The 13375-nt window shown below is 45.5% G+C and overlaps 1 protein-coding gene across 1 annotated transcript; it reads left to right on the forward strand.

Annotated features, from left to right (window-relative positions):
- The first annotated feature begins 621 nt into the window (after positions 1-621).
- LOC139386257 (nesprin-1-like) lies at positions 622-13367 on the forward strand. The gene is made up of 12 exons (XM_071131750.1): positions 622-685; positions 6847-7157; positions 7409-7559; positions 7716-7898; positions 8024-8161; positions 8385-8579; positions 8865-9084; positions 9271-9371; positions 10008-10271; positions 11611-11763; positions 12002-12060; positions 12513-13367. The coding sequence occupies exons 2-12, from the start codon at positions 6880-6882 to the stop codon at positions 12736-12738; spliced, it is 1968 nt and encodes a 655-aa protein (XP_070987851.1). The 5' UTR covers positions 622-685; positions 6847-6879; the 3' UTR covers positions 12739-13367.
- Positions 13368-13375: the final 8 nt, after the last annotated feature.

Consider the following 13375-nt stretch of genomic DNA (forward strand, 5'->3'; position numbering starts at 1 on the left):
ACTACCAATATGCACCTGCTTTGCCCCCCTCCACCCCTACCCCGACAGTAATATGACTCATGCACATTGTGGGCGTAAGCTGACATTAGTTTACTTGTCATATCCCTATTAATTTATTCATGGGCAGGTAGTTACTCTGATCTGTGCAGAAATGGTGACTTAACATCCAGTGTCTTGGGACTGTACTATATACACGGATGGCCTTTGCCATACTGTAAAGAGGAAGGTTTTAACAGAGTAAATGTAATGTCATTGAGAAGTAGCCTATTGAGACTGTATCATCACCTGCAGACAGAGAAGCCCCCTGCCCTTTGTGCTGTCTAGATGGGGACTGAAACCTAACATTACACTTTAAAAAAAAAAAAAAAAAAATGTATGGAGGGTGTATATGATACAGGCATGTATGTGTAGAAACCTGAGCTTCTGGCCCGAGTCCCCATGGAATTACATGTTACTCAACTACTGGCTGTCAGCTTCCATCATATACTGCAACCCTAACCCCCTCACACACACAAACACACTACTCAACACTGGAGAATTGATTAACGTCTCACCATAGATCTGGAGCCTCGTTGCCGCCCAGCCCCCTCTCCCTCCCAGCCTGCAGAAATTACGAGTGCCCTTCAGAAGCTGTGACATCTGCGTGTTCCATTATACTCCAGAATGGACTGAGCTCCTCTAACAGGTACGAAAGTAATAAAACTGCTTTCAACTCCCATCGCCTCGAGGCCCAATCCAGTGACTCCTTGCCCTCTTTCAATGGAGCAGTCAGCCACACACGCGTATGAATGTTCAGATGCGACTGACTGATGTTGCTCTCTCGAGTAAAAAAGAAAGGATTTTTCATGGTGTTCATATTTAACCAATGGCTGGCAGCCATTTTGAGAGCCCTGCGTTCTCTTCTATCTGAATATGAAGAGAAGATGACCATTGAGAAATCTGTCTGATTGGTAGTGTTATTCCCAGTCTCACTCTGGATGATTAGTCTAAGGGCAGAGGTCAACCTCAGGCCGGTCGGTGCGGCAGCAGTCTCCTGTGCCGGATTATCAAGTGTGACATTAGTCCGGAGAGGGCCGTTGACTTGCCAAAGCGTATATTCCATGGCGTATTCATCAGGTAAAGGACCGGGGGAAATCTATTTGGCTTTTTTTTATACCAGGGAAACAGTGGTGCCCACTTAACTCTTCCGGACACAAGTGTGAAGAAGTGGTTTATCGGCCTCCAAGGCTGAGGGAATTCTTAAAGAGCCTACAGGCTACTTCCACAATCTGGATTTCTATTTAACTGCATACAAAAAATGGCTGCCATGGAAAAGAACAGTCCTGTGGTAATTTGTTGTGAAGTGTTAAGTCTCCAGGGCATCTCAATCAAGTTGTTTACGGGACATTTTGATTGACAACACTAGTAATGTAAGCAGATTGGGTTGGCATAACGCAGTGGTAACCATGTGAACCTTGTGTTCCCTGTTTCATGTCACCGTAAGATAAGCAATATTTACTTTTGGGTCATATAATCATCCCCTTCCATTTTTATTGATGTTGTCCATAACTGTATCGCACATGATAGTAGTTCAGACTCCACCGACAGCCTGGTCTCACATCTGCCCTACATAACGTTTTTCCTGGCAGGCTCTGTGACCTATGGACTTCAGTTTAGTCATTAGTTGTGGGCATGTCACTGTCTGAGAGGTTGGCTCAAATGGAGAGTTGCTCACGTCTTTGTGCCACACAAATGAACAAACTGAGAACCACGTAAGAAGTTCTCTGCACTGACTAAAGAACTTCTGCAATCCTGACTGTTCCTCAAGAGGATCTGAAAGGAATACTAAGTTTAGACAGTTGGGTCGATGGACTCTCACAAGTGGGATTGCAGATTGCCAGTGATGTGTGTTGGAAACATCCTCCACACTGTTCTACTTCCCCTGGAAGGAGCTGTCATTCCTTTCACATGGCAACATGCCTTCCGCCCTGAAGCATGGCAACATGGAAATTAGTCATGAACGACAATGAGAAGACTGCATCAAAAAGTATCCTCCGTAGCTAATGAATGCAAAAAATACATTTTTAAATCTGTGGTATTCAAATGTTTTTTTTTTCTCGCAGGGAGCCCATATTTTTCTCCCAATAATTATTTGCGACCCCACCCAAAATTGAATGACAAATTTACATTTTTACATCAACAAATAACCATCAATTCATTACATCAAAATGAAAGAAACCAATAAATACAATTATCTTTCTCAAAAACATTTTGTTGTCCCATACAATGATCTGTACTCGAAAGGTTTTGTTTTTGGTAACGCCACTGAAGTTCCCCCGTGATACTACTAGGGGTCACAACCCCAACTTTGAATATCACTGCTCTAAATGGTATTTACAGTGCCTTGCGAAAGTATTCGGCCCCCTTGAACTTTTCGACCTTTTGCCACATTTCAGGCTTCAAACATAAAGATATAAAACTGTATTTTTTTGTGAAGAATCAACAAGTGGGACACAATCATGAAGTGGAACGACATTTATTGGATATTTCAAACTTTTTTAACAAATCAAAAACTGAAAAATTGGGCGTGCAAAATTATTCAGCCCCCTTAAGTTAGTTTGTAGCGCCACCTTTTGCTGCGATTACAGCTGTAAGTCGCTTGGGGTATGTCTCTATCAGTTTTGCACATCGAGAGACTGACATTTTTTCCCATTCCTCCTTGCAAAACAGCTCGAGCTCAGTGAGGTTGGATGGAGAGCATTTGTGAACAGCAGTTTTCAGTTCTTTCCACAGATTCTCGATTGGATTCAGGTCTGGACTTTGACTTGGCCATTCTAACACCTGTATATGTTTATTTTTGAACCATTCCATTGTATATTTTGCTTTATGTTTTGGATCATTGTCTTGTTGGAAGAGAAATCTCCGTCCCAGTCTCAGGTCTTTTGCAGACTCCATCAGGTTTTCTTCCAGAATGGTCCTGTATTTGGCTCCATCCATCTTCCCATCATCTTCCCTGTCCCTGCTGAAGAAAAGCAGGCCCAAACCAAGATGCTGCCACCACCATGTTTGACAGTGGGGATGGTGTGTTCAGGGTGATGAGCTGTGTTGCTTTTACGCCAAACATAACGTTTTGCATTGTTGCCAAAAAGTTCAATTTTGGTTTCATCTGACCAGAGCACCTTCTTCCACATGTTTGGTGTGTCTCCCAGGTGGCTTGTGGCAAATTTTAAACAACACTTTTTATGGATATCTTTAAGAAATGGCTTTCTTCTTGCCACTCTTCCATAAAGGCCAGATTTGTGCAATATACGACTGATTGTTGTCCTATGGACAGAGTCTCCCACCTCAGCTGTAGATCTCTGCAGTTCATTCAGAGTGATCATGGGCCTCTTGGCTGCATCTCTGATCAGTCTTCTCCTTGTATGAGCTGAAAGTTTAGAGGGACGGCCAGGTCTTGGTAGATTTGCAGTGGTCTGATACTCCTTCCATTTCAATATTATCGCTTGCACAGTGCTCCTTGGGATGTTTAAAGCTTGGGAAATCTTTTTGTATCCGAATCCGGCTTAAAACTTCTTCACAACAGTATCTCGGACCTGCCTGGTGTGTTCCTTGTTCTTCATGATGCTCTCTGTGCTTTTAACGGACCTCTGAGACTATCACAGTGCAGGTGCATTTATACGGAGACTTGATTACACACAGGTGGATTGTATTTATCATCATTAGTCATTTAGGTCAACATTGGATCATTCAGAGATCCTCACTGAACTTCTGGAGAGAGTTTGCTGCACTGAAAGTAAAGGGGCTGAATAATTTTGCACGCCCAATTTTTCAGTTTTTGATTTGTTAAAAACGTTTGAAATATCCAATAAATGTCGTTCCACTTCATGATTGTGTCCCACTTGTTGATTATTCACAAAAAAATACAGTTTTATATCTTTGTTTGAAGCCTGAAATGTGGCAAAAGGTCGCAAAGTTCAAGGGGGGCGAATACTTTCGCAAGGCACTGTAGATAAATGTTAGTCTTTTTGCCAATCTTTTCTGTTTATAATTCACGATTTAAAGATCTGACAGCCTCAAAAACCTGTGCCCACTCTGAAACGTTATCTCACAGGCTGCTGCCCAATGTGCCATCAATCACTGAATAAAAGCGAGAGAAAGAAGGAAAGAGAAACTATATATACTATACTGTAGAGATAACAGACAAAACCAGGATTAAATAGACCGGGCCTACAACCAGGATTAAACAGACCGGCCTGCATGAATCTAATCAGATGTTATTGGTCACATGCAGATGTTATTGCGAGTGTAGTGAAATGCTTGTGCTTCTAGTTCCGACAGTGCAGCAATATCTAACATGTAATCTAACAATTACACAACTACTTAATACACACACATCTAAGTAAAGGATAGGCAAGATTATCTAAAATTCAGTGTGTATATACATATGAGATGAGTAATGCAAGATATGTAAACATAATTAAAATGACTAGTGATCCATTTATTCAAGTGGCCAATGATTTCAAGTCTGTATGTTGGCAGCAGCCTCTCGGTTAGTGGTGGCTGTTTAACAGTCTGATGGCCTTGAGATAGAAGCTGTTTTTCAGGCTCTCGGTCCCATCTTTGATGCACCTGTACTGACCTCAACTTCTGGATGATAGCGGGGTGAACAGGCAGTGGCTCGGGTGGTTGTTATCTTTGATCTTTTTGGCCTACCTGTGACATCGGGTGTTGTAGGGGTCCTGGAGGGCAGGTAGTTTGCCCACCATGATGCGTTGTGTAGACCGCACCATCCTCTGGACAGCCTTGCAGTTGTGGGCGGTGCAGTTGCTGTACCAGGCGGTGATGCAGCCCGACAGGATGCTCTCAATTGTGCATCCGTAAAAGTTTTAGGTGACAAGCAACATTTCTTTAGCCTCCTGAGGTTGAAGAGGCTCTGTTGCGCCTTCTTCACCACACTGTCTGTGGGTGGACCATTTCAGTTTGTCTGGGATATGCACGCCGAGGAACTTAACTCTCCACCTTCTCCACTGCTGTCCTGTCGATGTGGATAGGTGGGTGCTCCCTCTGCTGTTTCATGAGGTCCACGATCATCTCCAATGTTTTGTTGACATTGAGAGGTTGGTTTGCAGACACTATACTCAGTGCCCTCACCACCTCCCTGTAGGCTCTCGTTGTTGGTAATCAGGCCTACAACTGTTGTCGTCTGCAAACTTGATGTTTAAGTTGGAGGCGTGTATGGCCACGCTGTCATTGGTGAACAGGGAGTACAGGAACGGGCTGAGCACGCACCCTTGTGGGGCCCCAGTGTTAAGGATCAGTGAAGTGGATGTGTTTCCTACAGTCACCACTTGGGGGCGGCCTGTCAGGAAGTCCAAGACCCAATTGCACAGGGCAGGGTTGAGACCCAGGGCCTCTAGCTTAATGATGAGCTTGGAGGTTACTATGGTGTTCAATTCTGAGCTATAGTCAATGAACAGCATTCTTACATAGGTATTCCTCTTGTCCAGATGGGGTAGAGGATTGTGCAGTGCGATGGCGATTGCATCGTCTGGATCTATTGGGGCGGTAAGCAAATTGAAGCGGGTCTCGGGTGTCAGGTAAGGTAGAGGTGATCTGATCCTTATCTAGACTCAGCACTTCATGATGACAGAAGTGCATGATACGGGGCGATAGTCCTTTAGTTCTCTTGCCTTTTTGGGTTGGGGAACAGTGGCGGCCATATTGAAGCATGTCTGTCAGCACACCGGCCAGCTGGTCTGCGCCGGCAGCCTTGTGAGGCTTAACACGCTTAAATGTCTTACTCACGTCGGCCACAGAGGAGAGACCAGAGTCCTTGGTAGCGGGCCGCGTCGGTGGCACTGTATTTTCCTCAAAGCTGGCAAAGAAGGTGTTTAGTTTTTCTGTAAGCAAGACGTCGGTGTCCGTGACGTGGCTGGTTTTCTTTTTGTAGTCCGTGATTGTTTGTAAACCCTGCCACATACGTTGAATTGAATTGCGACTCCACTTTTCTGCTGACATTTCACTTGTTCGATTGCCTTGCGGAGAGAATAACTACACTGTTTGTATTCTGCCATAATCCCAGTCACATTTCCACGGTTAAATGCGGTGGCTCGCGCTTTCAGTTTTGCGTGAATGCCGCCATCCATCCACGGTTTCTGGGTAGGTTTTAATAGTCACGGTGGGTACAACATCTCCTATGCACTGACCAGACAAGTGCATGTTTCAGACTGGTTTAATTACACACCCTCATCTTTTGTTGTATGATTTTCTAGAGGCAGGCAGAAATGGTTAATGTCAACATCGACGCGACTGAAAGACTACTCTTTACTGTTTTAATTTCCTATCTAACAGTCTGTAATGTGAAAACTTCCTCTGTTTTCAGCTCCTAACCCCTTTTTTAGAATGGTCTGAAGTGTGGGACTGCTGAGTCATAATTCATAAGAGGGATTGCTACTACAAAACGATTAGATGGCCCAGAAAATTACCTCTTGACCATTCGGGTAGTTGCCACACTTTGGGAGAGGCATTCAGCTACGCACCATCTACGCTGTCTCTCTCAATTCCTGGGCAGTCATTCAGAACTCTGTTTGTAATTACTTCTATGAATAACCCGGATGGGTTAACTCAGGTGCTCACCCAACACAATGCTCCAAGACATCCAACCCTTGATTTATAGTTTCTTCAAAGATCGCACCTTTTTACGGAGTGCATTGAAAGCATGTAGTTTCCATCTGATAACATACTATAGACATTGTTACATGTTCGTGTGAAAAATGCTTTCAAATGAATTGCATTGGGTATATGTGTTGTGATTGTTCCCTCATTTCGGAGTGTTGTAATGCAGCGACACTTTCCCACCCCAAACAGGTGGAGCTGCCCAGGTGACAGGTGGAGCCCAAGATGCCTGTGGAGGTGCAACTCCCAGCCGGTAGTCATGGACACCATTGTCCCTGCAGCATTGGAAGTGACATAATGTCGGAGGAGGATGAACGTCGAGTCGCTACCCAGTCTGTGAACAGCCCCTTGGGATTGGACCTGATCCTAGAGCACACTGAGCCCCTACTTTCTGAGTCCCATTTCCTTCCTCTTCTAGATATCAGTGAGGAGCCCCAAGACTGTCTGCCACTGGGAAGCTGCTTGATCCAAGATGGAAGCCTGTCTCTGGATGGATGTGTCCAGTAAGTGTGTATCAGAAAAGTCCCCTTTCTCAACTCAACACATTTGTTTTCTCTTCCCCTATGGGGTTTTTTCATGTGTATTTGCTGACTTGAAGGATTAAGACCTAATTAACGTGGACAGTTAATTAATGGATAGTAGATTATATTGATCAACGGGGCGATTCTGCAGTCTCTCCTAGCAGTGAACCATACTACCCTAATCAATGTGCTTTTCTGTTTACCAGTCTGGCCTTTGTTTTTATCTCACAAAGGCTGGAAAGAAAATGGGTGCTATGGCATGAGTTCATGAAGGAGTGCTCCTCTCTCGGCGACTGGCTCCAATTGGCTGAGAAGTCTGCCGACTCCCCGAGATCTGCCAATGTGCTCTTTGTCACTGCCAAGGAGGAGCTCAAGAAATTTGAGGTAAAAGAGACCAGATCAGGCTGTCTAATGGCCGTCTAAAGCCCCATGTTGGTGGTGTTATTACGGCACTGTTTTGTTCACCTGTATAATAGAACAGACAGAACAACAAGTCTCTATCTAAACCCCCAGTTGTTGTGCTCTCCCCTCCCCTCCCAGAGCCTGAGGACCCAGGCTGGGGCTCGGTTAGTGCAGCTGGACAGTCTGACCCTTAGGAACAGGACCCTGACCAGGCTCTTTGATGGGGCCATGCGGTCACGCCTGCTGGGCATGGCCAAGGACTGTGGTCAGCGCTGGGACCGCCTACACGGAACCGTTGAGAGTGTCTGCCGCAGACTCAAGGTAGAAGGCACAAGATGTCTAAGGCAGTGTATATAGGGGACATTTATTTTTTGTGCTACATCCAATTCCTCCCCCCGCTTCACATGCTCTCTTTCCTACCCTGTCTTCTCCTGCACCTCCCCCAGCACCGTGTGTCCCAGCGGGAGGAGTTTGAGGGCCAGAGGGAGGAGATGGCTGTGTGGCTTGCTGACATGGACCTTAGGCTGACCGAGGTGGAACACTTCTCTGGAAGGGACACCTGTGACAAGATGCGGGAGCTGCAGGTAAAGGACATGGCCTGGGACTGTACTGGACAGGACTGACCAGCTAAGTAATCTGACCACGTAATCAGCGGTCCTCACTTGTGCCTAACATCATTTTGTGTCTGCTTTACCTGGTAATTTATCTGTAATTCCCATTAACTGTCCCTGACTACCAGATGCCAGTACCAGGCCTCTCCCCTGGTAAATGTCTCCTCTCTGATTTTGTGTGTGTGTGTGACCTCAGACCTTCCAGGAGGCAGTGGGGGAGAATGCGAGGCGTCTGAACTGTCTCCTGGAGCGGGGTGAGGCGTTAATCCAGAGGAGCGAGCCAGAGGACGCCCAAGACATCGAGGCGGGGCTGCAGGAGCTGCTGCTCTACTGTGCCCAAGTATTTGAGGGAGTGGGCCGTCTGCACACACGCCTGCTCAGCATGAGACTGGTATGGTCTGCTTAACCTGTATCTTTAACTGCACCTGCCACTCTAAGACCCTGCTCTTCTAAGCTTCTGTCTGCTGTTCTGAAAGGCATATATGGTTTACAGGAAGCTAGTGAAGAAAAGCGAGGTGGTTTTTGGGTTGTGAAATGTCAATTTCTCTCTTGGCTCTGATCAGCTGTTGCAGGCCAAACACCGAGAACAACTCTACCAGTAGTGTGTTTTATAGCATCCTTATCGTTATTACCTTCCGCTTATACCTCCTCCTTTGCTCCCTCCTCCCTATGTCAGGTGTATGAGGATGACTGGGTACTGACTCAAGCCTCTGACTCCGGCTGTCCATCTGAGATCCTGTTGGAGCAGGATGGTGTGTTTGAGAAGAGCAGCGCCCCAGACCAGCGTAACCCCCCCAACCTGGACCACATGGTGCTGGAGTGGGACCCCTCCGTCGACATCGGGGGCCCCGTCTCCCAATACGACGCTGACTTGTCATATTTCAGCGCCCACACAGGTAGGCAATGAAACAATTTACAATGGATTAAAAGTTAATGACGCTTCTAGAATAATCCACATGTTCTATCCTCAAACATTGGGATACCATTAGAACATTTTTAAATGATTGACGCTGTCATTGTTTCCGATGTGCGTCGGTGAGGCTTGGCACCAGATTTGAGGTGTGCTTGTGTCGTTCAAACAGATCGAGAGAAGCCATTGGCCAGAGATGGTGTGAAGAGGCGGAGTTACCTCAGCTCCATAGGCTCTCAGTCTGATCTAAATAACAGCGCAGCAGAGGACATGGTGAGTAGCTCCTCCTACTGATCTGTATTCTGGCGCTTCGCTTGGCCACTGTTCCCTTAGGCTCAGAGGCAGGTCAACATGTTTTTGCAATATTATCAGGAATGTAAACTTATGTTCAACCGGCAAAAGAATTTGGTGTATACTGAAGTATGTGCAAGCCGCCTGTCAGGGTGAAACAAATGATCCATTGAAATTATGATGAGGCACAATGTTGTTGTTCAATTTGATTAACAAGGAGTTAGTGTGTGTGTGTGTGTGTGTGTGTGTGTGCGCGAGAGGTGGAAAATGTGTGTGTTAGAGCGAAAGCAATCTTAGTGCTCTGTTTCTAGTTAACCCTAAAGCCAATACTTCCATTATCATCGGTGTCAGTAGGGAGAAGTTTTGTTTTGCTGGTGAGACTAATATAATGCTGATTGTGTTGCACTGCTGTTGAACTCAAACCAAAACCCATTGGAATTAATAGTGGAAGATACATTAGTGTAGGACTGATTTTTAGCATCTGATTAAGCCAGCAATATAAAGACATCAAAGCCTCTGAGGATTTTGCATATTAAAGCAGGAAACCTCAATGAAATGTGTTAGTTCATTCCAGGTAAAATTACACAATCTATCCTCACTTGTGGCTGGTGTTTCCAGAGTCTGGAGAGGTTTGAGTATGCAGGTCCAGAGGTGTTCTCACCTCCCACAACCCAGAGTGTCAGAGATGACAGACCTCTACTCTCTGGCCGCTGGACGACCTCCACGCCCGATGGACCCTCCCCGGAGCCTGTGACCTTTGACCCTGCTCGCATCAGCGCTTGGCTGGGACAGACGCGTGGCCACACCGTCCCCACTAGGGTCCTTTCGGTCCAACAGCACAGAGCCTACTCCAAGGCTGTCCAGACCGACAGTACTGGGAAGGTATGCCTTAAACCCAGTAAAACTCCTCTGCCTTTTTAAGACTGATCTAGTGTCCCCTCTGACCCATATCTCCTCAAAATTAGAATTCATTGTCGTCTCAGTTAATTGGTGGAAATAATGACTTAGACAGAAACCCTCTGATCCTTTGAGGACATTGACTTTGCCCACACCCAAAAAAGTATAGCCTCTGCAGTCAAACGAGTAAAGTTGGAGGAATGAGCTGCTAGCAACAGTAGCCTTCATTGAGCGGCGTACTGCATCACATGAGAATCTTCACGTGTGCGTGTGTGTAGCTTTCTGGAACGGCTGAGAAGATGTGCCTTGGAGCCTCCAAGACTCCTGACCTTCCACACTGATTACATTCTGCTTATGTTCCTCTTTACTAGCATTGGTCCAGAGAGGGGCATGTATAGTGAGACATACACACAAAGGTGTTTGGTTCTATGCAGACCTGCTTTGTGGAAAAGGCTCACTTTTTTTAAATAAAAAAATAAATACAAATTATACTGTGACGAGCTCTAGGAATCGACTTTCCTTTTCAATATTTGCAGAAATGCATGGAGACTTCAGTGGCATCACGACCAAAGTGAATATCCATAGACTCATCCACACTTTTGTGTTTTGTGTCATTGCATGCAGCTTTAAATTCATTGCCCACTATTTTGGAAGTGTCACCGCCTACAAAGAGTATCTTATACCTCGTCTCACTCGTAAACAAAACAATAAAATTGAGATTTATAAATATATCGGTGTAGCAGAGGCCACGTTTTAAGTGTCACCAGAACAGAAACAGCCCAGGAACATTTCCCTTCTGTTTTTTTTTTGTGGAGGGTGCTTTTTACTTTCTAATTAAGCAGTCTGAAGCCCAGCCTGACTAAAGCATTCTGTTCGCCAGAGGGGGACACGTCCATAAGAAAGTGAATCGCTGTGCTGATGGAAAGCCTGATTTCACTGCAAAGCCTCAAACCTTGCAGAGGAAACTTTTCCAATTCAAAGGGGTTCTTGTCATTTCTTTGCGCTCGTGGCTTAATTGGCAGCTTTACAGGGACGGCGGAACGCTCTAGCGTTAACTGGATTTTTTTTTATGTCTGTTGTAATTGCAGACGAGCGAATAAAGACACACCATAGGCCACGAGCGGTCGTTAGAACCCAGTGAGTGGATAGAGGCGCTGGTGGTTTGGTCCCATGAGAGAGAGGGGGGGGGGGGTGCACGGGAACCTCATTGGACCACGTCTCGGCGTCTCTTTTCATTTACAATTGGCCTTTGTTGCATAGAAACACTGCATGTAGAATGAGTCTAGCCTGTGCCGTAACCCAAACTGCTGTTGCTGTGTGTCAGTGTGCTTGTTGCTCTGAGGGAAGCCACAGTCTTGGGGACATAGCTGTTCAGACACACGCCCAGAAGCTGTGCTTGGCCGCCTGCAACTCACAGTCATGTGACCTCCAGCTCCAGTCTGATACGATGACTTGTAGACTTCAATCAAACCCACAGGTAACAGTATCACATTATTTATGAAGATGGCAGGTTGTATGCATGCAGATCACACTAAAAGTAAAAACCTTTGCCAGCTGCCTTGTAAAATGTTGTATAGGCCTACAGAGCAGAGGCCAAAATTAATGCATCCCCTGTCGGGGGGGGGGGGGGGGGGGGTGTGTGTGTGTGTGTGCGCGCACACACACACACACACACACACAGTCCCTCTCTGTTGATTCCCCTGTTTATCTGCCAGTCTCCAGAGGAAGAGCTGCACTGCAATGCCTCATGGGAGGTGGTCCATAGTGAGCAACTGTGAGTAAAGTGTTATTCACGTGTAAATTTTGGCTGCCTTTAAACAGGAAGACCAATTCTGATCTTTTGACCAATCAGATCTTTTGCCAATAATTGTGCAAAAGATCAGCATTGGTCTTCCTGTGTAAACGTAGCCTATATGTTTTAATATTCAATGCTTTGGTTCAACTTATATTACTGTACTATCATAGTTTTTACTTATTATACGTAGATGCACTCAAATAGGCTTAACTTTCATAACTACAACACTGCAAGTACCCGTCGTGACATTTGATATTCCACTCAATACCAATTAGAAGATGATAGCAAATCTCACTCCTCCATGTGATTTATAGACATTAAAAACAGCACACACTCCCAGTCCCCAAGGTCAATAACAACCCCTGACTTCAACGATGCTGAGACTTTGTAATTCTATCATGCTCCTTCTATCCATTTCCCTCCTCCTCTAGGCCAAATGAGTGCCCTGACAGACAAACCCAGTGCAGCTCGTGGCCCCTGGGGGCACTAAAGACTCTGAGGAGCCCAGTGTTCCTGGTCATCCTGCTGGCTGTGTTCCTAGCCCTGCTGGTCTGGCCCACAACACTCTTCATGGACCCAGAGTGCCACCGCTCCAACTCCCTTGCCCGCACCTTCCAACTGGCCCTGAGCTACGTCAACGGGCCCCCGCCAACCTGAGGGACAAAAGTGTCCCAGAAGGTGGTCACATTAAATCTGTGGTGAGCCCTGAACACACCTTATTCAGGGGGGACAGTCCCAGAAAGCCTTTCCATTTCAAAACCATGAGTAAGGCATTAACAAGGAGGCCGTATGAGAAATGAGAGAAATTAAGAACTATTAGGCCCAATAAAAATGTGGCCTTGGTATTTATTATCTGAATCCCTCCACCAGCCTGCTGGCAGAAGTAGCTCATGACTTAATAGGCCTCATTTTATAACGCTCTCTAATGGCATTCATAATGTCTTACTATGCCAGGGTAGCACTTTTGTTGATTGGTCTGTCATGATGGATTTGTAGCTTATTTATGTGGTGATTATAATCTATATGGACAACTTAATGATAGCAAATACTTTGAGCAATTCTCTTTTGGGCATTTGAAATGATCTGTATATCAATATTTATTATGTCAAAACTAGAGAGAGCTTTCGATTTATTCTGCACTCTATATTGCAAGAGCTTGGGACTATTGGTTCGATCTGCATTTTTGTCCAAATTGAGTTATTGATCAAGCCTTGTTCTGTTCAATGTTCTCTACCCATATAGTACTCAACACCCCAATCTTGTTAAATTCAAAAGAATATCAGACAAACATTAG

This window comes from Oncorhynchus clarkii, chromosome 27, assembly GCF_045791955.1.
Source record: "Oncorhynchus clarkii lewisi isolate Uvic-CL-2024 chromosome 27, UVic_Ocla_1.0, whole genome shotgun sequence".
In the NCBI taxonomy this organism is placed as follows: domain Eukaryota; kingdom Metazoa; phylum Chordata; class Actinopteri; order Salmoniformes; family Salmonidae; genus Oncorhynchus; species Oncorhynchus clarkii.

Coding starts and splice junctions, on each gene's coding strand:
- LOC139386257 (XM_071131750.1), top strand. CDS start 6,880: ATGCCTGTGGAGGTGCAACTCCCAGCCGGTAGTCATGGACACCATTGT. Junction 8,580..8,864: donor GCCTGCTCAGCATGAGACTG/GTATGGTCTGCT, acceptor TCCCTATGTCAG/GTGTATGAGGATGACTGGGT. Junction 12,061..12,512: donor GTGGTCCATAGTGAGCAACT/GTGAGTAAAGTG, acceptor CTCCTCCTCTAG/GCCAAATGAGTGCCCTGACA.